The 24785-nt window shown below is 44.1% G+C and overlaps 1 protein-coding gene across 12 annotated transcripts in view; it reads right to left on the bottom strand.

Annotated features, from left to right (window-relative positions):
- Positions 1–24785, bottom strand: part of Gcfc2 (GC-rich sequence DNA binding factor 2) — a 48537-nt gene that overhangs the window by 22598 nt on the left and 1154 nt on the right. For 3 of the 12 annotated variants that reach the window (XR_377474.3, XR_377475.3, XM_006506304.3), the window contains exons 1-5: positions 12563–12866; positions 10607–10735; positions 5609–5833; positions 3590–3687; positions 480–595 (exon numbers count right to left, since the gene is read on the bottom strand). Coding sequence is in view for 6 of the 12 variants with exons in the window: in XM_006506304.3 (XP_006506367.2) it covers positions 480–595; positions 3590–3687; positions 5609–5833; positions 10607–10735; positions 12563–12794 (800 nt within the window). In the remaining 6 variants the exon portion in view is untranslated. Of the gene's footprint in view, positions 1–479; positions 596–738; positions 2774–3589; positions 3688–5608; positions 5834–10606; positions 10736–12562; positions 12872–17594; positions 17750–20762; positions 20855–24785 lie in introns of those variants that run through there. The other 9 variants (XR_003956216.1, XR_003956217.1, XR_003956219.1 and 6 more) reach the window with 7 other exon arrangements.

The raw sequence follows: 24785 nt of genomic DNA, 5'->3' as shown, positions 1-24785 counted from the left end.
AAAGCACCATGTTCACTACTATAGTGACACAGAGATGAGACTTAGAACAGAGAAATAATTACAGTGAACTAACTATAGGAACAAACATGAGATGTGTCTAGGTAATACTGTAGAAGGTAATCCTGATGAGACATGGGTGAAGCAGAGGTTCTTATAACTTAGGAACTCAGAGGACAGGAATTCAAGGCCAGCTGGGGCACAAACTAAGACCATGTCTTTAAAGACAAAAATCCAGCAGTGTAGAAAAATGCCTATAGTCATATTAAAAAAAATGGAATTAATAGTTTTAATCATGTAAAGGGTATTTGTCATTAAGACCAACAAAAAAAAAGAAAATGAAAATCTGCTGTGTATGATAAAATAATAGATTTATTTTTCCTAAATGTTTAATATTAATGTTTAATAACTTAAAGAACATAATGCTTTTTTTACTATTAGTCACTCAGATAAATATAAATTACAAAATAAGCATTACTCACCTATTATTTAACTGTTTCTTTATAATTTCCAAATTTACCGGTGGAAATGAAATGGAAGTATCAAACTTCTTCAGGGTTTGAGACTTACTGCTGTGGGAAAGGTCTGTATTTTGTCCCTAAAAAATGTGAAAAATTATTTTTAAAAAACACTTCATTTACCATACAAAGAAAAACTGAGTAAAGCCCCAATGCTTTGCAATATCACAATCACAATAAAACATTTTTTAAATCTCCCAACAGTTTTAGAATATATTCATGCCTATTTTTCCAGCCAGGCATTGTGGCAAATGCCTTATCTTCCAGCACTCAGACAGCAGAGGCAGGACGGTCTCTGTGTGTGTGATGTCTGTCTCATCTATAGACGAGTCCCAGGGCAGCCAGGGCTGCACACAGAGACCCTGTCCTAGAGAAACAGAAACCAAAACCAAAATCAAACAAAACCAAAAACTGCAACTTCCACCCACTCCACCCCCAGCTTGGCAGTACTGAGGACTGAACCTATAGCCTCATGTATGCCAGGTAGGTGCACTACCGCTGAGCTACAGCACTAGCCTTGAGACTATTAAATTCATATGGGCATGATGAATTCTAAACTTCTGACTTCCATGACAGTTAGTTCCTGAAGTTTGCTGATATTCTGATGCACTGTGGAAAGGCAGAGTTCTTGAGGAATTGTGAATGAGTAACTCCATGGCTGTCTAGGGCTGGGAACCTGCAGAGAATGCACTCCTAAGAGAACATCCTACAGCCCTTCCCATCAGTTTCCACTACCACACTTGCAGTGCACAGCAGTTTCTCAAAGTCCACTGTCAGACAAGCAACATGAAGACACGGACCAGAGACTCAGCCACTGCTTCTATTTTCCATCAGGCATTGTGGCTCACCTCAGTTGTCTCCAAGCCTCTTCCAGGTCCAATCTAATCGCGAATCCCAACACAGTCCTGACATTCCTTCAGGTTTCCACTCCCTAAGTCATGGATATCTTTTAATAGTGCCTGGAGGATCACTTCTGGGAGGACTTTCTTCCCTCTCCCGTGTGCCCACTTTCTTACAACACTACGTCATTGGGGCTACACTGAGACGTGTAGCACAGAAACTCACTGCAGGGATTTTCCTCATCTGTCACTCAAGCAGACTGCGCATTCCTGTAACTGGCTGCTGTATGCTAATGGAAACCCCTTAACACTTCCATTTACGTCAGTGTTGTCTTACATGGCAGCAGATACATCTGAGGCGGCTTTGGGTAGTAGGACTGGATCTGATTATGCACAAAGGGCCCACAGTAGCTTGGGTCCTCATGAGAGGCAGAGTGATGCAGTGAGAAATACAAGCGCATGCTGAAGAATGCCAACAGAACCCGCAAGAGTCAAGGCGTGAATTCTCTTCTAGAGATTCTGGAATATGGCAGATCAGCTCATATTTTGATTCTGGGTTGTTTTTGTTTGTTTGTTTTGTTAGAGTAAACTACTACCAAATCAGTGGTGAGCTTTTAGAGCAGCCACAGGAATCAGACAGTGACAGACCTCCACACTGGAGGTCATCACACACTGGGTAATGATGCAAATGAAATAAGTAAGAGGTTTCAGTTTCATCCATTAAATCTGCACCGCAAGATGCCGAGACTGTAGTGAGACATTTCCTAACAGTGATCACCGAAACGGAGATGTTTCCTTTGAAGAGCTATAGAATTTACGCAACAAAGACCTACGAAAGGTTTTCTGCCCTTGATTGGGGGTGGATGCTATCTTAGCAATTATTCCTAGGGAACAGTCCTAAACTGACATGTGAAGAGAAGGAGGAGGAAAATATCTGAATAGTCAGTCTTATTTGCAAGCAGGAAAATAACAGTACCTAAACTATTCATCAAGAGGAAGGATGGTCAAGTAAATTATGATTTGCCAACTCTCAAGAATGTTAGGCAACCACTGAAATGATTTGTACGAGGTAGAAACAGGGTATCCTCATCTGCTTCTCAGTTGTGGTAAAACACTGACCAAGGCAAACAACAGTCCATCATCAAGGAAACAAGGAAACTCAAGGCTCGAACCTCTAAACAAGAGTAGAGACTATGGAAGAAGTGTTGTTTTCTTGCTTGTTCACTATGGCTTACTCAACCTGCTTCCCTATGTAACCCAGGACCACCTGCCCAGTGGTGGTACTGCCCACAGGGAGGGGCTCTCTCTCATATAAATCAGCAATCAAAAAAATGACTACAGACTTGTCCAGAGTCCAACTGGATGAATGCAGTTCCCCGCTGACATTCCGTCTTCCAAGGTGGCTCTGTTTGTGCCATGCTGACAGAAAGGAAGATAGGCCATGTAAGGGAATCTGAGTTCATGCTCAACGTGCATGAAGATGTTATAGTACACTCAAAAGCACATAGCAAAGCTTCATGTATTGCCCAGGAAAACCCAGCCATCTTCCATATCTGCTGGACTTTAAGCTGCAACCTTTGCTTTTAACCTTTTTATTTAATTAATGTGTAACGTTGTTTTACTTGTATGTCTGCACACCAAGAGCATGTGGTACCCACAAAGGCCAGAAGAGGGCACTGCATCCCTAGGACTAAGTTTCAGGTATTTGGAAACCACCATGTGGGTGCTGGGACTTTAACCCAGGTCCTCAAGAAGAGCAGCAAGTACCCTAAACCACTGAGCTGCCTCCCCAGTCTCTACAACTGCAACCTCTGATGAATGCACATTCGTGGAGCTGGCTTTTGGGCAGATAAGATGCTGTGGGAAAAGATACTACATGAAGATCAATAAAGAAACTAGACTTCAGTGTGCAACCTGAGTCCCATGTGGAGAAGTCATGCAGCATCAATAGAAGCACACTTCTTATTAGTAAGCAGTGTGGTCACTTAAGAGGGAAATTATTGTGTATTTACATGTATGTATGGGCACATACATGCACATGTGTGCCTGGAGATCTGAGTCTGATCTGCAGAATTTATGTCACTGAGAAGACAGAAGCAACTCTACAAAGTTGTCCTCTGACCTCTACACATGCACTGTGGTATGGGTGTCCCCACCACTCTAACAAAAACTTCAGAGTAAAACTGAAGTCACTGGGCCTGGGGTAATTTGTCCCAGTGCCCTCAGGATGCTTACCGCCGGGATCCTGACTGCTTTCCTCATCTGCTGCTGCTCCCAGATGTCTTGGTTTTCATCTTCCTGACTCTCTTCACTTGATTCCTCACTCCTGATTGCTATTAAAACCAGAAGTTAACATATTAATCCAGTATTTTCCCAGTCTGACGGCAGTGCTCAGATCTGGGGAGTTATTTTATGCAGGCTTAGTAGCACTTCACATTGCTGTTTCCTCTTCATAATAATCCAGGGAGGGAGAGCCAGTATTACCTTCGTTTTAAAAATGAGACCAAACTCTGAACTAAGTAACCGGTCAGAGCACTGTTTTGCAGTGAGAACTCAAATGGACACACTGGACTCCAGGGCCAGCACTCCCTTTCAACCGCCCGCTTTCCCATATGGAAGAGGCTGGGAGAATGAAAGGTTTGTTTTTTTTTAATGATTAAGAGGTCCCGAGATGGCTCAGCAAGTAATTTGCCACCAAGCCTGGCAACCTGAGTTCAACCCTGAAGGACCCACATGGTAGGAGGAGAAATCCAACTCCCAAAAGTTGTCCTCTGACCTCCATGCTTACATTGTGGGATGTGTGTGTCCATACTCACACACACAACACAAAACAGGTAAACAGGGCTAGCAAGGTAGCCCAGTGGTTAAAGGCATCTGAGTTCCAACCCTAGGACTCATAACTCATGATGGAAGAAAATCCACTACTGTAATTAGTCCTCTGGACCTCCACATGTGCACACTGACTAAACATGTCTACTCAAACACTCACATTTACAGATAATGTGTGAGCTCACACACAAAATAAGTAAAAGTGCAATAAAAATTAAAATAAATACATGTGATTTTTTTTAAAAGGAAAAATATACTTAATTCATACCTGAGAAATGAACATTTAAAAATGGTTCCTGAAGCCTAGGATGTAGCACAGTCGGCAAGGTGCTTGAGTAGCAGGCATGAAGCCCTAAATTCAATTCCCAGGACTGGGTAAGTCTCAAGCACACACCTATATAATCCTGGCACTTGGGAAGTAGGGATTAGAGGATCAGAAATTCAAGGTCATCTTTAGCTACATGGTAAGTCTGAGACTAACCTACATACATGAGATGATGTCTCAAACACACGCAAAAATTCCTGGGTACAAGGAACCAGTTTTACTTTGCAGAAAACTATGGTAATCTATAAATGTTACAAATGAGAGATCTGGGGCTGGAGAGATGGCTCAGCGGTTAAGAGCACTGAGTGCTTTTCCAAAGGTCCTGAGTTCAAATCCCAGCAACCACATGGTGGCTCACAACCATCTGTAATGAGATCTGATGATTTCTTCTGGTGTGTCTGAAGACAGCTACAGTGTACTCATATAAAAATAAATAAATCTTATAAAAAGAGAGAGAGAGAGAGAGAGAGGGAGAGAGAGAGAGAGAGAGAAATCTGAACAGTCCTTTGCAATTAAAGCATTCCTGTCAAGATGAAAGTTTTATTATAGTAGGGAAGATCTTAGCATATGATATCTAAAATTTCTATAGAACCTTTCACGCTAACAAAAAAAAAAATCTAAAAGGTGGCCAAGATAATTTCTAACATTTCAGAAAATGAAAAAAGTCTGTACAATTCTTTTACCTGTCAAAAATCAGGGGCAGGATTCAGCATTGGTAACATCACAACACATACGCTGAGGTAATAGGTAAGATAGAATCGTATCATTTAAAAGCCAAGACTCTGTGGACCAAACTAATAACAACAACCAAGACCAACACTCTTTCCAAACATGTGCACTGGGGATTCAGCTTCGTGCTACTGTGTACGTGTGTGTGTGTGTGTGTGCTCACACGCGCGCGCGTGCTCTCACTGTGGGCTGGGATAACAAGAATGAGCCATCACGCTAGGCACGGCTCTGCCAGCTGAGCTGCATGCAGCTCCGATATCAGGTTTTGAGACATAACAGATAGCAGGGTGATGAATGAGCAAAGAGCAAGTCCACTCCTGCAGTGAAAACGTCATGATCTTTAGATACCGGTAAATCAGTTAAACACGTACACGTTTCTTCAGCCATTCTTTGCCGGAGTGTTTGAGGCTTTGGGGTAAACAGTATTCTCTTTTCGTGGTCATCAGGATCGCTCTCTGGGTCCTCTTCATTGCTTCTCTTACAGTCAGAAGTGGAGCAGGAGTGGTTTACATCCAATGAAATGTAGTCCCCTGGGGTCCTGGCCAACTCCCGTTTTCTGCGGGCTGCCTGAATAAAAGCTGCATCGGGGATCTCAACTGAAACAAATGAAGAGGACAGTGAGCACCACACTGCTGCAGAGGGAGGGCACGCTGCTCACATCCAAGGCAACACAAGGCACCGTGCTCCTAAACGTCACCATTTACATAGACTTGCGCGACTGGGGAGATGGATGGCTCAAAGTCTGGCCAAGGAAGAAAATTACTAGAACAGATATAAAAAGCACATTAGGGAAACGAACCTAACCTAGTACCATCGGGAAATAGGCAGACACCATTCCGAATTGCCCTTTGCTCTAACTTCTGAACGTTCTGTCAGGACAGGAACATGAGAGCTGAGCAGTCAGTGAGATTGTAGCAAGAAGGGTAAACTCAGCAGCCTGATGTAGAGGCCACACCAGAGCACCTCCTCATGAAGGCTCCTCCACACAGAGAAGTAAGAGACAGATGATGACAGCACGCAGCCCATCAGAGCGTCAGAGCAACAGCACACACTCACGTCAGATCTCTGTTTTGTAGTGTGACTCACATGAAAGGAAAGAGAGAAGTTAAATGTAAAGAAAATAATATTTTTCACCAGCTAAATGAAACTACAACTTTTATTTTTAGACATTTTTATTTTGCTTTTGAAGAGTTAGTTTATATATATTTATACAAAGATTTATTTTATATATATATATATATATATGGATGTTTTGCCTACATGTATGTCAATGTACATGTGTACACCTGGTGCCAATAGAAGCCAGAAGAGGGCATCAGCTGCATCTCTCCTGCCCCTAAATGACAACTCTAATACAGCTTTATTTTTTTTGTTTTTATTTGTATAGTATATATTCACTGACATGAATTCTTATAATTTAGTAACTGAGGTTTCTTCATGAATGGAATTAACTTTATATTTTATAAAAAATGTTTTAAGAAGATATCAGTGTAAATAAGATGGCAAGAGAGATCCCTACCCTTCCAAGCATCTGAAACATTAGAGATGCCAGGTGCCATGTATTCCAGGCAGCAGCTATGCAGGCACGAATGACTTGGAACTTCTGATCCGCCTCCTTTCTTGCCATTTCCAAATGCTGGGCTCACAGGCATGGACCGCATGACTAGTTTGTGTGCTGCTGAGAATCCAGAGCCAGGATCTCACACCTGCTAGGCATTCAGTCTACAGCTCAGCTACTCCTCTATCCTGAGCCTGCTAGGCATTCAGTCTACCAGCTCAGCTATACCGAAATCCTGAGCCCCATTTTGAGAAATTCTGAGCCCCATTTTGAGAAATAAATACAAGATATGACTAGGTAAATAGAAAACATGAGATGTGCAAAGGCTCTAATGTTTAAAACACAGGAGAAAAAGTAAGAGATTTTAGAAGTCTCGGTCTTTATACAAGACTCAGGGACCTCAGCCCTAAAGGAAATAAAACGTGTGGTCACCCATGAAACAATACATGACAATTGTTAGGAATCCAAAACATTCACCGACAAGAAAATCAATCATGGGGCCAGAGAAATGGCATAGTAGGTAAAGGCGCTTGCTGCCAAGCTTGGTGACTTCAGTTTGACGCCTGGGACCCCCAGGGGGAAAGAGAAAAGATTCATGTAAGCTGTCTTCTGATCTACACATTTATATTTATGCATACTCGTGCACACACAGAGAGGAGAGAGACAGAGGGGGAAGAAGAGGGAGAGGAAGAGAGGGAGAGAGAAGTGGGGAGAATGAATCAGTGAATGAATAAATATATATTTTTCATATTATTATATAAGATATATTTATCTATTATAATATATACATTACATATATATAAATAAATGCAAGGAGGAGAAGAGCTGGCTTGGCAGTTAAGAGAGGTTGACAATTTCCCCCAAGAACCACCTTGGTTCCCAGCATTCAGGTGGGCAGCTAACCACCACCTGTGTGTAACTCTAGTCCATAGTATCTGACACTCTCTTCTGGACTCTGTGGGCACCTGCCACATGTACCCATACATACACATGAATAAAAATTAAGTCTTTAAAAAAATTCATTTCCTTTTAAGTAGACAGTATTTACTTAGTTTGTTCTTTCAAAAAGTCTAGTTACACTTGTTTGTTTATTCAACTAAAAGCAGGGGCAGAGCAAGCACTGTGGTACAAATGCAGATGTCAGGACAGCTTGTAGGAATCAGTTCTTTCCTTCTACCACTGGGTCCCAGGGACCAAACTCAGGTCCTTAGGCTTAGTGCTGCCAAGCTTTGCCCCCAAGAAGCCATCTCACTAGCCTAGTTATTTGTTTCTCTTTTGAGGCAGGGCCTCATGTAGGTCAAGTTGGCCTACAACTTGTGATTTTCTGGAATTACATACAGGTGTCACCACATCCAGCTGGACCAGTATTTAGTTAAAGATTATTATCGGTGGGAAAAAGGATGGTCTGTATTCTCTTACAGGATTTAGCAGATCATGATAAAATATGTGTGGCCATGGGCCACATGCCTGCAATCCTAGCATTAAATAGCTGAGGAACGAAGACTGCTGGGAGTTCAAGGCCAGTCTGGGCATCATCATGATTTTCAGGCTGGTCAGTACTACACAAGACCACATCTCAGAAACGACGATAAAACAGAATGAACAAAGCATAAATCAAATCATTTGCTGAATTCTTTTCCTAAGTGAATACTGGAAAAGAAAAACGTTGCTGATGAAGTTTAAGTAGGGACCAGGCAGAGCTGCGAACCTTCCCTAATCTGGAGTCATGATTCTACTGTGGAGTAAGGGAGAAGAAGCCAACATGTCTCTGATAATAAGTGCAGTTATTCTTGTCTAAAGTAGATTAAAGTTCCAAACCCATCACGGGATCCAAGACTTAAAAACTGAAACCCTAGGGACTCGCTGGAAACACCTTCTCAGCGCGGTACTGGAGCTGAGCAGAGCCTCTAAGGGGACTGTATGTAGCAGTGGGGTTATGAAGCGGCGTTAGTCGCCAATACCCAAGTGGACTGGAAAACAACACATCAAGTGGACCTGACTCAATGCAGGACTTGGTGGGGAGATGCTGGTGTCACAGGAAGTAATCCTCTCCCAAGTTACATGTCAGAGTTCAGGGAAGGGAAGACTGTGTTTCCCATCCTGTCCCCTCACGTCTCCACAGTTCCCACACAGCAGATGTCAGACAGACGAGGGCTGAACGGATACAGACACCCCCGTGCTTTTTCTGATAAGTGGCATTAGCGTATGCATCGCCCACCAGACAAGCAATCATCTAATAAGCTGAGATCAACTGTGATCTCTTTTGTAAGAAGAACCTCTGCCACAGGGAACATCTCAAGGCAGACAGCCTATCACTGGTTAATTCTCACAGCCAAACACATAACAAATACATTCTTCATACACACACACACACACACGGCTTTGTGCTTGGGTGACAGCCATGTGCCATCATACCTAGCCCTGCCATCTTTAAATAGCACATCTGCTATCTCGATGGTGTATTTGGAGGAATGACAACTCTTTACCGTGGAACTGTCCTGTACTCTGAAGGGAATTTACCACCCACATGCCAACTCTACTCTCTGTGATTATTAGAAATTATGCCACACATTGTTCCCGACTGGCTTCTCCTCAGGAGAGCAGAGCTACCTGCGCTTCAGAACCCTCACACTGTCCCTCACACTGTCCCTCACACTGTCCATCCTCAGAAGCAGTGCTGAGTACTGCAGCCACTAGTCATATCGCACCATATCAACTTAGGTAAAGACTCGGCTCAACAGCTTCTTGCGGCAGTGGCTACTGTACTCATGGTGAAGATATAGACATTCTTCTACCATAACAAAAGTTCTACTGGACAGTGCCGCACCCAGAATTCACCCCAGACTATGTCTGCTTATTACGAAGCTCAATTTTTAAAAAGATCTAATTCACTATTTGCAATTATGAATGTGCATTTGTGCATGTGAGGGGCTGGTGCCTGAGGAGGCCGGAAGCACCAGACTCTGCAGGAGCTGGAGTTCTGAGTGGTTGTGCGCAGGCCGACATGGGTGCTGGGAACTGAGCTACTTTTCTCAAAGGGCTCTTACATGTCACTAGCCTGAAAAAATAAAAATAAAAAAGAGTCTCTACAGAAGGAAACAAGTTATGAACACCTGATTACATTTAAAAGGCCGGAGGAATATTTCTGACTTCATGGGCTATAGAGTAAGGCCCAGGATAACTTCTCCACTTTGCCATCGTAATGCCAAAGCAGACTTAGGTAACTAATATCTGAAAGAGCTTTAATGAGCATTGGGTTAGATTTGGCCCAGAGGTGGTTATGCGCTTAGCTAACAACTGAACTAAGCAATCTTTCTTTAAAAAAGCCTCTTCGAGTCATTATGAGTTACATATGTTATATTGTCCTCCTTCAGGTTTTAGACACGCTACATGTGACATCAGCAACAATCTCAGGATAAATTCTTACCAGCTTCTAGGTGGGAGGGGGAACTACCCAGCAAGCACAGGGGCTCAGAACACACTGCGGAGCAGACTCCCTGATCTGAGCCTTGTCTGGGCTACTTCTAAGCTGTCTGATCTCAGTTATATCATGTAATAAATAATGATATAACTATCTGTTGCATACTTTTTACTGCTTTATCAACAATTAAAATGACTGGTGTATACTGTGCTGATGCGAGAGCTTTTTCATGCCATCCATCACAGGCTCAGGAGGCAGAGGGTGAGTCTGAGGCCAGTTTAGGCTACAGGATGAAACCCAGACCAGCCTGGGGTACAAAGTGAGACCTTGTGGCAAAAAAAGGAAGGAAGCTAGTTAAGTTAGTTATATAAAATTACAAAAATTACCAACCTATGGGTGAAACGTCTCTTTCTTCCAGAGAGCAAGAGCTATCAGAGGACGGACTCCGATCACCCTTACTTCCTGTCAAGGTATGTGTTCCTTCCTCTTCATCCGTTGAGAGCTCAGCTGTTCTGCATTCTAAGAGGATACCGATGGAAGCAAGAAAGAGTCAAAATATTTGAATCAATAACCAAAATAAACATGTTCATAAGATGTCCTCTTAATTCCAGACTACATGAAGCTCAAAAAGATTGGTGCAAATAAACATTTAAAGGAGAGTCTGAGAGGTGAATCAGAGGTCAAGAACACACACTGTCCTTGCAGAAGACATGAGTCTGGTTCCCAGCATCTGTGTCAGGCAATTCACAGCTACCTGAAACTCCAGCTCCTGGGGATCTGACACATCTGGTCTCTGTGGTCACTGTACTCACACATGGACATACACAAAAATGAAAATACATCTCTAAAACACAGAATAAAATATGGAAAAAAATAAAGCCACCGCTCACGTCTTAGCTACTGCTGTGAGAGACAACCTCTGCCTCCAACCAAGGCAAAGCACGGTCTCCAGTTATCCTTCACAGCCCTCGGGGTCTCGTGAGGTGATGTGTGCACTCAAAACCACTTTGATTGTAACAGACACACGTTACTTGTTCTTTTCTCTGGGTTGACATTGTAGTAAGGTACAAGTGTGGTGGGTAAAAGCGCTCGCCTCAGCACAAAGGCAGTGACATCAGCTCGTACACAGTCATTGTATTCTTCACCACACACCAAGAAAGGGAAAAGAAAGCCATTTTCATTCACGTTTGTTGATGAAGCAATGCAAATTATTAATTTTGTAAAACTTTGAGCCGAGTACCACTATCTTAAGGATAGTGGTAACAAAAGAAAAATAATCTATAGAAACCTGGGCTATTTGGGACCTCTATTTTTAAGAGTTACAAAGAGAGTTCAAAGGCCAAAGAAATTTGAGAACCACTGATCTAGGAGGGAAGAGAAGTACTTACTTAACTCAAGGTAAACAGATGACCGGCATACTTTGTTACAAATACAAAAAAGATCAATCAAACTTTAGATGAACCGGGCCCCTGACATTGACTAAGAAATCAGTAAGATCCCAAGCCTTGAAGTCATTATTTTAAGTGCTATACGCTGGGCACAGAAAGACAGATATGTTAAGCTCTCATTAATATGTAGAATCCAAACAATTTGAAGGAAATCACAGACACTGAATAGAATGGTGGTTAATATGAGCCAATGTGGGAATGTATGTTGGCAAAGGTTACAAAATTTTACAAGAATAAGTTTAGTGTATCTATTGTACAACACAGTGATCTTCCTACACTGTGTGTGTCTGCTGCCTGACAGGGTTAGGGGAGGAGTTCCAATGTCCCAGAGTTACAGACGGTCCTGAACCACCAAGTTGGTGCTAGACACTGAACTCGGGTCCTCTAAGAGTAACCAGTGCTCTTAACTGCTGACTGGCTTCGCCAGCCCTCAAATGACTTGGTATTTGATCACATGAATGGAACGGTCCTTAGTGTCACCAATCTCAGTCACAGCACCTCGTTTTACATTATTTTTAATCTACTTTTTGTTGTTGTTGCAGATGACTGATTTTAAAAATGACAACGTTCCAAACCCTGTCCTTATTCTTTTAGTCACTGTCTGGTGTTCTTAGAAAACTGTTAGACAAGCTCCCAAAGGCTCACACGACTTTCATCCACATTTAACAGCTAACAGCACGAGGAGTCGTTCAGGACCTCTCTGAGGATTTGGGTTCAGTGTGTGCACACCAATGGCTGTATGCTCTAGTCGGTGCGGGTCACCTGAGGATGCAAACTGCAAAGTGCCACCAAGATCTATGGGAGGCTTCGGGCAACCCCGGCATTGAGCAATGCGGGTGCAGACGGCCATAGAGGCCTCTGGATCTGAGCAACGGAGCCCTTTCCACCCCTCGGTCACCTGCTCCGCCGTCCCCGCGGGGAGCAGCTCCCGGGCTGCGGCGGGAACTCGCCCAGACCCGACCTCGGCCCCGGGCGCTGCGGGCCCCGCGCGGCCGCTCCGCTCCCTCTGTTCGGCCGCCGGCAGACGCCGGCTCCTCCGCACTCTGCTCCTTCGCGCCGTCGCTATCGCTATCGCTATCGCTGGACTCGACCTGGCGCCGCCTGAAAGTCCTCTGGGGCCTGAGAGCCATGTTCCAAGTAGGATTGGCGCGTCTCCTTAAGGCTAGGTGTCCGGCGCCTGCGCAGTCGCGCGTCTCGAGATGCGCATGCGTGTTTGTGAGAGCTCCGCCTGGTGCAGCAGGGTTCGGTACCCAATGGTCTGAATTGGCCGAGCTGAGCTGCCTTTTTAGTGGGACAGATAATAACTGGCCAAACATTCTCGCAGTTTATGTTCGAAGCCCGGGAGATTACCTGCACATCTCACCCAGAACAGACAGAAGTGGAGGGATAAACAATGAAATTAAGCATAAATGATAAGAGCATAAATGACCTGAGGCCTGTGGCTGAGATTTCTCCACTGCATTCTGTTCACTTAAGGTTTCCACAAATGTATTTAAAATGCTTTGGCTTATAACTCCATTCTCTCTCTCCTCTCTCTCTCTCTCTCTCTCTCTCTCTCTCTCTCTCTCATATGCTCTCTCTCTCTCCTTTCTTCTTTCAAACTAACACTTCCCACATTGACCATGGAATTCGCAAAGGCAGAAATCTGTTTATAGGCCATGGGCACATATTTGGCTCCAAAATTGTATTCCCTTTGGGGTAAGAACTACGTTGGGTCCCAGGCAATCTAGAGAGAGTGAAACCTTGGTCTCTCAGAGCTGTGATGAGAGTTTGCAGTTGCTTCCATAAGCATCAGGTTCCATGCCTGCAACCTTTGGGCTCCAGGCTTTAACACCTGCAGCACACCTCACCCCGTCTCCAGCGTACTATTCCTTTATTGTTTCCTTATTTGTTGGTTGGTTTTCAAGAAGACTTCAGTTACCATCAAAACATTTCATGTGACTACATAAAGTTGGGTGCATACAGCTACCAAATACTGTTGTTGGGACTAGAATCAGAAACATTTAACACAGGCTCGTGGCATTGAAAACCTGGTCCCCAGATTGTGGCACTGTGGGACAGTTGTAGAACCTTTGGGACTATGGGTTAATTCGCAAAAATGGCTCTCCAGAGGCAGGCCTTGCAGGTGATGGATACATCTCCCTCTGGCCAGAGCTCTCAGCTTCCTGGTTGGCCAAGGTGTGGAGTTACTGATTGACAATGTTCGGCCACTGCTGACCAAGCCATTGGCCTTGCCAATCCGACCATGATGGAGGGAGGGTGCCGACAGAACTGTGAGTCAAGTAAACCCCTCCTCACTTAAGATGCTTCTGCCAGGTTCTTTGTCATGGTGACATGAGAAAAATAACCAAGATAGTTTTCTTTTCACCCTATTTAGTTTAATTCTTTTTACATATATTTAGTGTGTGTATGTGTGTGTGTGTGTGTGTGTGTGAGAGAGAGAGAGAGAGAGAGAGAGAGAGAGAGAGAGAGAGAGAGAGAAAGAATATGGCTAAGATAAGAAGACAGCTATTTGGAATCAGCTCTTTCCTTCCACTGTGTAAGCTGGTCACTAGGCCAAACAAGTATCTTTACCAGCCAAGCTATCTTACCAACCCTTTTATTTATTGATTTATTTATTTAATTCTATTTTTTTAACCTACTTATAAATTTACATTATTTGCTCACAATTGTTATACCCATAAGACTATAACAAGTATAGCTGAGTGTTTTCCTTCCAAAGTCATACATACTATGCATGCCTATTTTAATTTGGAAATATTATTTATTCTGTAATATTTGTATATATTTCTCCAACAAAGCTCCTTTAAAATTAATATTAAATATTAAAATATATATATTGAGACAGGGTTTCTCTATATAGCCCTGGCTGTCCTGGAACTCACTCTGTAGACCAGGCTGGCCTTGAACTCAGAAATCTGCCTGCCTCTTAAGTATATATTTTTTAAAGAACTAAAATTGTTATACCAAAATTTAGATTGTTTGGATTTTGATCCTTTGTGATCTTAGACTTGAGAGGCCTTATCTTTGGAGATTTTCTACATTAAACTTAGGCATTCAAGAGTGTGTCAGTCGGACTTCTGTTGCTGTTACAAACCTTGTGAATGAGGAAGTTTCATTGCTATTATTGGCTGCCTAGACAGACAAAGAGATCAGAATTCCTCTCTGAATGGCTGGGAAATGATTCAAGTTAGATGGGAAAGGAGAATGGGATTAACATTTTTCTCCTCTTCTATCTTTTCTTTCCTTTCTATCTTCTTTGTTTGGGGGGAGTATCAATTAGCCCAGGCTGTTCTTAAACTTGCTATGCAAACAAGGCTGACCTTGAACTCGTGAATGTTTGTCTTACAGGCCTATGCCATCACACCCAACTTCTTCCTGTCTGTGTTGAGGTAAGGACAGCATCTGAGCAGGGCTTGGCACTGGCTGCTAATACCTCAGGAGAGGTGTCACCTCCAACTAGGATGGATTTGCTTTAAGATAGGGTCTAATTATGTAGCCCAGGCTTGCCTCCAAGTCATGGTACTGTTCCTACTTCAGTTTCTCAAGTGCCAGGACTACAGGTGTGAGCCTGCATACCCACCAAGCTCAAGTTGTTTAACTGCCCTGAGCTCCAGCGACATCAGAGGAACAAATTAAATACCCTTTAGCTCTAAAATATGAAGCCATAGGATGTTTGTTCCTCCCTGACCCCTGAGTATTCTATCTCCATGATGACCACGAGGCTTGTGATACTGCGAAAATTCCCCATTCATCTCAGAAAAGATCAAATCAGAGGACAGAGAGACCAACTGAGACCAGCCGAGGAAGGTTCTTTCCTAGTCCTGTAGCTCATGGTTACCAGGGCCACCGTTAGCTATGACCCAAATACCCCAGAGGCAGCTGCTTTTCTGTAATCTCCCCTAAAACAGCTCCCTAATGTGCTGACTCATGGCGAGAAGAGCTGGACACATAAAGGTGGCAGGGGCCGCACTGCAGCTGTCCCCCAGCTACTGTTTGTCCCCAGGATGCTCTCTGATTAGAAAATGCTTTTTCCATGCAGACAGTCACTGCTTCAAGGCACCACTACCACTTAGAACCTCGAAGCATGAACTGGACCAATGTCACAGAAGCTAAGCTGGTGTGAAGGCACCTCAGGCACACAGGAAGCAGGCACTTCATAAAGGAAGAGGCTGCAGGAGGTGCTTGCAATCAGCCCTTTTGTTTACCATGTGTAACTTTAATTTTTCCAAACCTTACTTTTAATGATGATTCCTAAACACTTTAACCTCCCTTGTAGCCCACCACCCACCAGAGGTAGTGGGAAAGAAAGGATATGGGGGAAGTGGACCTGTTTAGAATGGAACAATTCCCATCTGTGTTGTCTGCAAATCGGCAGTTCAGTTCACAGGTTAGCAGGCAGCAGCAGCTTGATCCACTCAAAAACACTTCACAGATACACCAGCAGTCCCGTTCAGGAGAATCAGATAAGCAACAACGGTGACGTGACCTAGCAGGGACAGTCAAGCCTCAGCTTCTGCTTCAGTCAGCGGGAGGGACGGGCAGGAACACCAGGAGTAGTTCTTGGCTGTGCCCCTCTTAGGGAAGCAGAGATCATCGAAGACTTGAGACCCATACTTGTTGCACAGCTAACTGTACCAGCAAGCCAATCTCTGTCTCCGTCACTCCATGGAGTCCTATTTATTTATACCCTCCAAATAATCATGTGTCCTCCACGTGCCTTGCCTCAGCACCGGTCTTGCCTCAGCTCGAGCATCCAATCAGCCTGAGTCCCTTGAAGACCTGACAAATGCAGCCCAATTATGCAATGCAAGGCAGACCCGTACATGTGTTCTTATTTGTACTTGCTTTAGCAGAGCATCCTCTCTCCTGTGTCTGCTTCAGTGAAACGTTCCTTCATGAGTCTGCCTTAGTCTTTCACCTGTGTCCCCTTCAGAAAAACACTCCTTCATGTGTTTGCCCCAGCAAAACACCTTCCAACACAACTGACTCTCCAAAGAACCCTTAAAGTTTTCACTTCAACCATGTTTATGTGATTCCTGATCAGACCATTCATTCAAGAGGGCAACATAAGTGTTAACTTTTATCGTAGACGGAAATAACATCCTAGCTTATTAGATGACATGCTATGTAACAAAATCAGCATACAGGGGTTGTGAACTCCTTGCTTTTTATCCTGTCTGAGTATAAGCTCCACTAGAATATCAGCATCTTCTTCTGGCCTCTGGCACATTCTCAGCGTGCCAGCCCCACACACAAATGAACATCCATGACACAGATCTAACATACACATATATACATCACACACACACACACACACACTGATTTAGGTGTGTGGGGTACAACTCATTTTAAATCTGTGACAGTCACTCTGCAGTGCAGAATAGTGAGGTTGTAGTCCAGAAGTAGGGGAAATGTAGGTATGATTAGGGAATGGAAATATCAGTTTTTGAATACGATTATTGTTTTTTATATTATACCAAAAGAGAGCCTCATGTGATGCAGGCCGATCCATACTTTCTAGGTACCTTAGGATGATCCCATACCCCTTATCCCCCGCCTCCACCTTCAAAGTAATGGGTTATATGCTAACACCACCAAAACAGATTTAGAAAGCACTGAGGATTGAACCCAAAACCTAGTAATTGAAAGGCAAGCAGTCTCCCATCCGAGCCACAAGCCCAGCCCCAGGCTTCTTATTTAAGATGCTCACTAAAGGCCAGAGACTCTCAGCCTAGAGGTGAAACCACGATGTCCTTGGCAGCTATGGCAGTGGACCAGGGACCTGTCACTTGCACTGAGCCCTCTTCATGGTCCCAGTCTTTCCTCATATATATTTGCACATATTTTTTAATAGTCTCCTGTGAAATATTCCTCCATTAAAAAAAAGAGAATCAGATGATATTCAATAATGAAGGTCACTTACTTACCTCCTTACTGATTTGTTAATCTGAAGAAGTCTGGCTATGTGGTCCATGTTGGGTTAAAACTAGTGATCCTCCTGCAGCAGCCTCTTGTGTCCTGACATTACAGATGTAACCTTGGCCAGGCTCAGAAAAGGTCTTTAAAACTGGGTACCTGAACACTGTGGAAAACACAGATTTTTAATGGTGTAGTCTCTATTTCAACATCCTGGTACCTACAGATTATTGTATCCCAATATAGGTTGATGACTTTTAAATGGATCTGTCAGAAAAGTCTTTCTCATGTAGGTGTGGTTCACAAGACTGAACAAATGAAATTCAATGAATAAGTAAACATTAAAATAAGAATATATATATATAATAAGAATATAATGAGAATATATATATATATATATATATATATATATATATATATATATATTTGCAAGAGCTGTCACCTCATGAGACCTTAATTTTAGTGCTGGGAACAATGTGAAGCACACCAAAACTTTCATAAATATAAATTTGTATACATTACTGTTCTAGCATACAAAATCAGCCCCCAGACCCCATGATCCTAATCTCCCATGGGTCTCACTTCTCCCTATCCCTAGATCTCTCATATCTTATGGGGCGTGGCTCTGGTTCCTTTCTCTATGTTGCTTGCTTTTCTCTGCCCCCCCCCCCCCAAAAATGGTGTGGTGTGGAGGAAAGTGTCAGAATCTCATTGTTCCAAGGCTCACCTGACCTTTGACATCTGATCAGCTAAACCCCCTATCACTATCATGGACACAACCCAAGAGAAGAAACCACTTCCTGAGGGGAGGTGGAGAAAACTCTACTTTCTAGGCAAAATTCTAGAATTGTTTTATTCTTCTTTTTTGTTTGTTTGTTTTTGTTTTTGTTTTGTTTTGTTTTGTTTTGTTTGTTTTTTGAGACAGGGTTTCTCTGTATAGCCCTGGCTGTCCTGGAACTCACTTTGTAGACCAGGCTGGCCTCAAACTCAGAAATCTGCCTGCCTCTGCCTCCCGAGTGCTGGGATTAAAGGCCTTCGAGTGTATCTGACATGACTTTTCCCTTGGCACTCAGACTGCTGACTGAAACTTAGTAACTGACAGAGAACAAAGTAACATTTGTGAAGCAGACAATGCACCAGGCACTTTGTTATTACTTCCTTTTCCAGTAATGCTGGGGATTGAACCCCGGGTCTCACCAGCATCCCACTTATTTCATCCTCTTAACGACCCTGTAAAGTAAGTATTCTTATTATGCCACAGGTCAGATGAGAGACCCAGGAAGGGTCAGCAGCCTCACAGACATGAAGTCACGGGGTGACAGAGCTGCCGGCCAAGCCTACTTCCAATGCCCACTGCTTCCTGCATCCATGAGTGTTGAACTCTGAGAAGGTGAGCGACAAGGTTGATCTTCAGGAGGATGAGAAAGGACTGTAATTCACATCAGTTCTATGACCCAGTTATAAATATGACGTAGAGTTCTTCTTCTCAGAGCTGTGCTTTGTGTATGCGGACTGAGCCCTCTACATGGGCAGAACAATATTTCCTTCGAGCCACAAGTTGCTACTTTAAAAGTCTAATTCTGAAATGAGGAAAAAGCAGGCTTAGTCAAGCACCCCCATATTTCCTCTCGCCCTCCCTTATACATTGATTCAGTAGGAGCAGAGGTAATTTTGAGACCGCTTTCATAGGATGCTAGCTGTCAGCTCTCGTCTCTAGTGCATGGATCATAAAGAATGATTAATCTCTAAATTATAAACGCAGACCAAATAAAAATCTTTGAGATGAAGATTATAGTCGAAATGAAAACATCCTTACAGGAACTCAAGCAGAAATGAAAGAAAGAACCAAGCCATGAGTTGGGGCTTATTCAAATGACTCAATATGAGGAACAGGCATTAAAAAAAAATAGTAAAAACAGTCCACAGTGTCCTGTGGGATGTCATCCAGAATTAAAAAAAAAAAAAGCAAAATTTAAAAATAAAGAAAGTAGGCTTTCCTAACTCTGCAAGGGGTTCAGGGCAAACTCAATATTCTAAATGAAAAGAACTGGCATGTGGATTCTGTGTGTGGTGTGGAAGTCCCTGTCATCTGCATCAAATACTTGAGATTTCTTGATGGCTTTTCTTAGAAAACCAGAAACATTGTTAAGGTATCTTCCAAAGACTAGGTTGTGTGTCTCCAAATATGTGACTTAAAAGAAGGCTTTTGGAGCAGCCAGTGAAGACGGTCTGCGGAGTTGGTTTTCTAAGGTCTTCCCCACAGAGCCCTTTAGCCCTTCCACCTCCCAGAACTGCATCCATTACTCCCATTGTTTGTATTTGGGAGCAAACACCACTGTGACTGATTTGGACAGAATCTTCTGACATGCAAAAATATGTGTGTAAATTGACGCTGGACAGGAAGGCTGTCTGGGCTGGATGGGTCCGAGAAGACAACATAAGTCAAGGATTCCCAGTGAACATAGCTGCTGTGCCTGGTCCACCAGGGAAGGAAGGCCAAGGAGTTTTAACATCTTCTCTCCAAGCACTGAGACATGTGCAGCCCTGATGAACCACTAGACCTTCACAGTTGACTCCTCCCCAGCATTGCAGATGAGCAGGGGTCAACACGATTGTGTGGAGACTCTGTAGTTCTTTGTAAGATCAAGGGATTTTTAGTATAACATGGAGTTCAAAATTAATGTACCACATACTTAGAAATTGCTGAGACAGGCTTTATCTATCTATTTATTTATAGACATGATCTTACTCAATAACCTAGGCTGGTCTGGAACTCACATTAGACCTCCTGCTCCAGCAGCCTAAGTTCTGCAATACAGATGTGAGTTACCATGCCCAGTGTGCAGATAAAAATTTAGTGGTCTTCCCATATAGAAAGAAAAATATAAATTAATAATTCACCATTATAGTTGATTTAGCATTCCATAATATTTACATATCTCAAAGCATCATGTATTCATAGGTATATGTGACTTTTTCAGTTAAAATAAAACAGCCTGTAACTCACTATGTATCTTAGATGTGACAAAAGCCTCTAGCTCCAGATTGCCAGTGCCTGGGATTAGTGACCACTCGTCACTAGAAGGAGAATTTTCTAACCATAGCATTAAAACACATTGGCCAATTAAGGGACTCTGAAAAGCAGCCACACTAACTCATCAAATTCATCGTGCACAGACCTTGCCATCCATCAGTTTCTTCCACAGAGCTATCCAAGCAGAGTGGAGTCCTGGATATGTTCTCTGACAGTCATGGGACTCTAAGGGAGAAGAAACAGTCTCACATCACAAAGGGGTTCCCATTGCTTTATCCCTGTTCCAAGGAGGACACTGCACTGAGCTTTTCTGTTCTCTATGGCTATTCTTACAGGCAGAATGAAGAAATGGTGCACTCAAATCACAAGAAGTGACCACAGGGCACAGGGCTTTGATAGTCACAACTGTCGTGGAAAACAGGTAATTGTGAGACACCAGGGCCAGTTGTCTCCAGGACTCTGAGACCTGACAGTCTAGTAGAGAGATGCTAAGTCACTGGGATTCCCTCACTGAGCCCCTCAATTCTGGATATGTACTAAGGGGCATAACATCTGCTCTCCAATATCTGGCCACAGCTGACTGGGAGCAGTGGCAATGAACTTTATTATCAGCCTGACAGGATGGAGCATCATTTCTGGATGTAACCATGGGGTTTCTAAGGAAACTTGTGATCAGGTGCATGGGCTGAACAGGCAAGGTCCACTTTCAACATGGGTGGGTACTGTGCAGCAGATGGGAACTGCACTGGGCAAACGGGCTGAGAGACAGAGATTGCCTATGTGTCTCTCCTGGGACAAATATGGTCTAGTCCTCTGTCCTTACTTCAGAACTCTGGCCTGCTGGCCTCTGGATTCTGAGGTGTGGACTTGTGTTTCCCTGGATTGCTAAGGCTCTCACTTCAGACTGAGACTGAAATATGTGGCTTCCTTGGTCTGTGCCTTCAGACATGGACTGAGACAAACTACCTGTTGTGAGAACGCTCAGCCAGGTAGGCCAGTTGCCTAAGAGCTGTGAGGTCATGAGAAACTTCACTTGGAGTTGAAAGAATGTTGCCGACAACCAGGGGACCCACATAGAGACTTGACATTGGGGACAGAGTTCTACAGAGTGTCCCCTCTAGGGCAGTGCTATAGGACTGGGGTAACTTCATGAGACCCTGGAACTGCAGGGTGACCAGTGTGCACTCACAGCTCTCGACAGCTGCAGGATTGAGACTCTAGCTGTGAGAGCAGCTAGTGGACTGAGCGCATCAAAACCGTGGTGACACGGTCTTGACTTAGCCGGGACCACTCATCCTCTCCCTGCTTATCTCTTCCTTATGAAATGGAACGGATCATCTTACTCCTGAACGTCCATTGTATTTCACAAGCTCGGATTGCCGAGTGCGCAGGCTCACAGCTGGGGAAGATTGGCACCTGTGTCTAGTTGAGGCAGAGCATGGCGATTTGATTTGAAGCTCTTCCTCTTTCAAAAAGTTTTGGCACATTCAAGATAAGACAAGGATCAGCCAATACTTTAGGAAGTTTCAAGAAGGGACACTGTCTTCTCTGTGGTGCTCGATGCTCCAGACTTCAGCACTGCCTCACCTTACCCGTGAGCTGCCATCTCACCACTCCTGCGTGGCTGACCCAGACGCAATGGGGACCACTTCTACACAAGTCTTTTCCAAGTCGGGAACCCGTGGTGACTTACCTGGCCTTGTTGCCATCCCACTTTCCCCAGGCTGAGTGGCTGATGCTGACTGTGCTGGGGGCTAAGTCCTCAGAGGCTTCCTCTGGGCCACACCCAGTGGTGGCTTGAAAGGTGCGGTTCCTACTGAAGAGGCTTCAGCCTTTGTAGATGACGGTGCTGCACCAGGGCCCCTTCCCCACGGTGATTTTCTTCATCACCAATCACAGCACTAACCTGGAAGCAGGATCTGAAGCTGAATCCACTAAGGTGCCACTTACTGCCTTGTTCCCTGTAATTTACTTAGACTGCTTTTTTATGTACCCCAGGACCACATGTCATGTCTAGTGGTAACACTGGTCACAGTGGGCTGGACCTTCTTGCTTCAATCACTATTGAAGAAAATGTCTCAGTTTTACCTACAGTCCAATCTTATGGAGGAATGTTCTCAATTAAGATGACTTCTTCCTTGATATGTCTAGATTTGTGTTAAGTTGATTAAAACTGAAACAGGACAAAGATGGTTTTAATTTTGAAGTTTCTGATGGTTATGCCACGCTTGTACACCTTCATGTTAATAAGTATCTGTACTATTTTCCCATTGGGCTACAAATCAACACATTCCAATATGTTCCAAAGAATATTTTATAATTTTTTTTTCGAGACAAGATTTCTTTGGGTAGCCTTGGCTGTCCTGGAACTTGTTTTGTAGACCAGGCTAACCTCAAACTCACAGAGATCTGTCTGCCTCTGCCTCCTGGGTGCTGGAACCAAAGGCATGTGCCACCACTGCCTGACAAGAATGTTTACAATGTAAAGTCAATCTGGAGCATGCCTTAGCATAGGCCAACAAAATACGTGCTCTGAATTGGTTTCTTTCTTCCAATTAGCAATATTGAAAATATTGGTCTACTTTTAATTATGGGAGAATTATGTGTGGCGGGGGTGAGGGGACAAGGTCTTACTATGTAGTCCTGACAGACATGGGACTTACTATGTACACTAGGCTAGCCTTGAGCCCATAGAGATCTACCTGCTTCTGACTCCCAAGTGCTAGAATTAAAAGTGCGTGCCACCACCCCTGGCACTGGGAGAATTTTCAGAATTGTAAATGCAAATGGTTTTTAAAATTTATTAGGATGTGATTGTGCCCAAAATGTTATAGTTAGTGTCTCTTGCCCATTCATTCACTCATTCATTCAATAACTGACTTTTCTGTCACTTTATCCAGAGTTCAAATTGTGAAAAATAGTAACAGTGTATGTAAACTGCTTTCAGAAATTTCAAACTGAAAGGTAAACCTTGTAATTGTTACAGCTGTGAGGGAAAGGGCTTCCCCAGTGGAAGTGTTACAATTCTGTTTCAGGGTCAGAGGATGGGAGGATGGGAGGATGGGAGGATGGGAGGATGGATGGGAGGATGGGAGGATGGGAGGATGGGAGGATGGGAGGAGGATGGGAGGATGGGAGGATGGGAGGATGGGAGGATGGGAGGATGGGAGGATGGGAGGAGGATGGGAGGATGGGAGGATGGGAGGATGGGAGGAGGATGGGAGGATGGGAGGATGGGAGGATGGGAGGATGGGAGGAGGATGGGAGGATGGGAGGATGGGAGGATGGGAGGATGGGAGGATGGGAGGATGGGAGGATGGGAGGATGGGGCCCCAGTGCAAGTGTAACATCTCTGCTCATGCAGAGGAAGGTTTCCCTAGCAGAACCATTACAGTGCTGCTCTGCTTTGAGGAAGGTTTCCCCGGATGCAAGTGTTACAGCTCTGCTGGGAAAGGTAGGCTGGCAATCTGGAGCCAAGGAATACAGCCAAGTCAGACAGCACAGCCTACCGCACACAAGAGATTTAGTGGGAGGGAAAAACCCAGGAGCTGCCTTTGCTTGGGCAACATGTGTTGTGTTTTATAAAAAGATAAGGAGAGAAGAATATGTTTGGTGGATGTGCAATCGGGTGTGGGGGAAGGGGGGCCTCTGCAGGCCCTTGCTGAAGCATCCCTACCCCTTGAGGGACCATATAGTGTATAGTATAGAATAGAGTTTATTTAGAGCGTGGGGAGGGAAGTTGAGGGAGTAGAGACAGAGAGAGGCACAAAGAGAGAGAGAAAGAGAGAGAGAGAGAGAGAGAGAGAGAGAGAGAGAGAGAGAGAGAGAGAGAGAGAATGAGTAGAGGCTGGTCATGAGCACATGGAGGCATGGAGGGGAGAATGGGGAGACAGGGGGAAAGGAGTGAGAGGAGAGAGCTAGAGCAAGAAGGCTAGAGAGGGTGGGGCAAGCAGCCCCTTTTATAGAGTCAGGCACACCTAGCTGTTGCCAAGCAACTGTGGGGCGGAGCCTAGACAAAATGCTAACAATATGCAGCAGGGAATTGAGTTGGATAGGAGGTGGGGGCGGGGGCGGCGGGTAGAGCTTTCCAGGGTGACCTTGGGATTGGTGGGATTTGGGGGGACAAGCTTAGGGATTGGTGGGATTCTGTGGCCCAATGTTGGGCAAG

Source organism: Mus musculus, chromosome 6 (genome assembly GCF_000001635.26).
Source record: "Mus musculus strain C57BL/6J chromosome 6, GRCm38.p6 C57BL/6J".
Lineage (NCBI taxonomy): Eukaryota > Metazoa > Chordata > Mammalia > Rodentia > Muridae > Mus > Mus musculus.
This window is presented reverse-complemented; position numbering and strand designations above follow the sequence as displayed.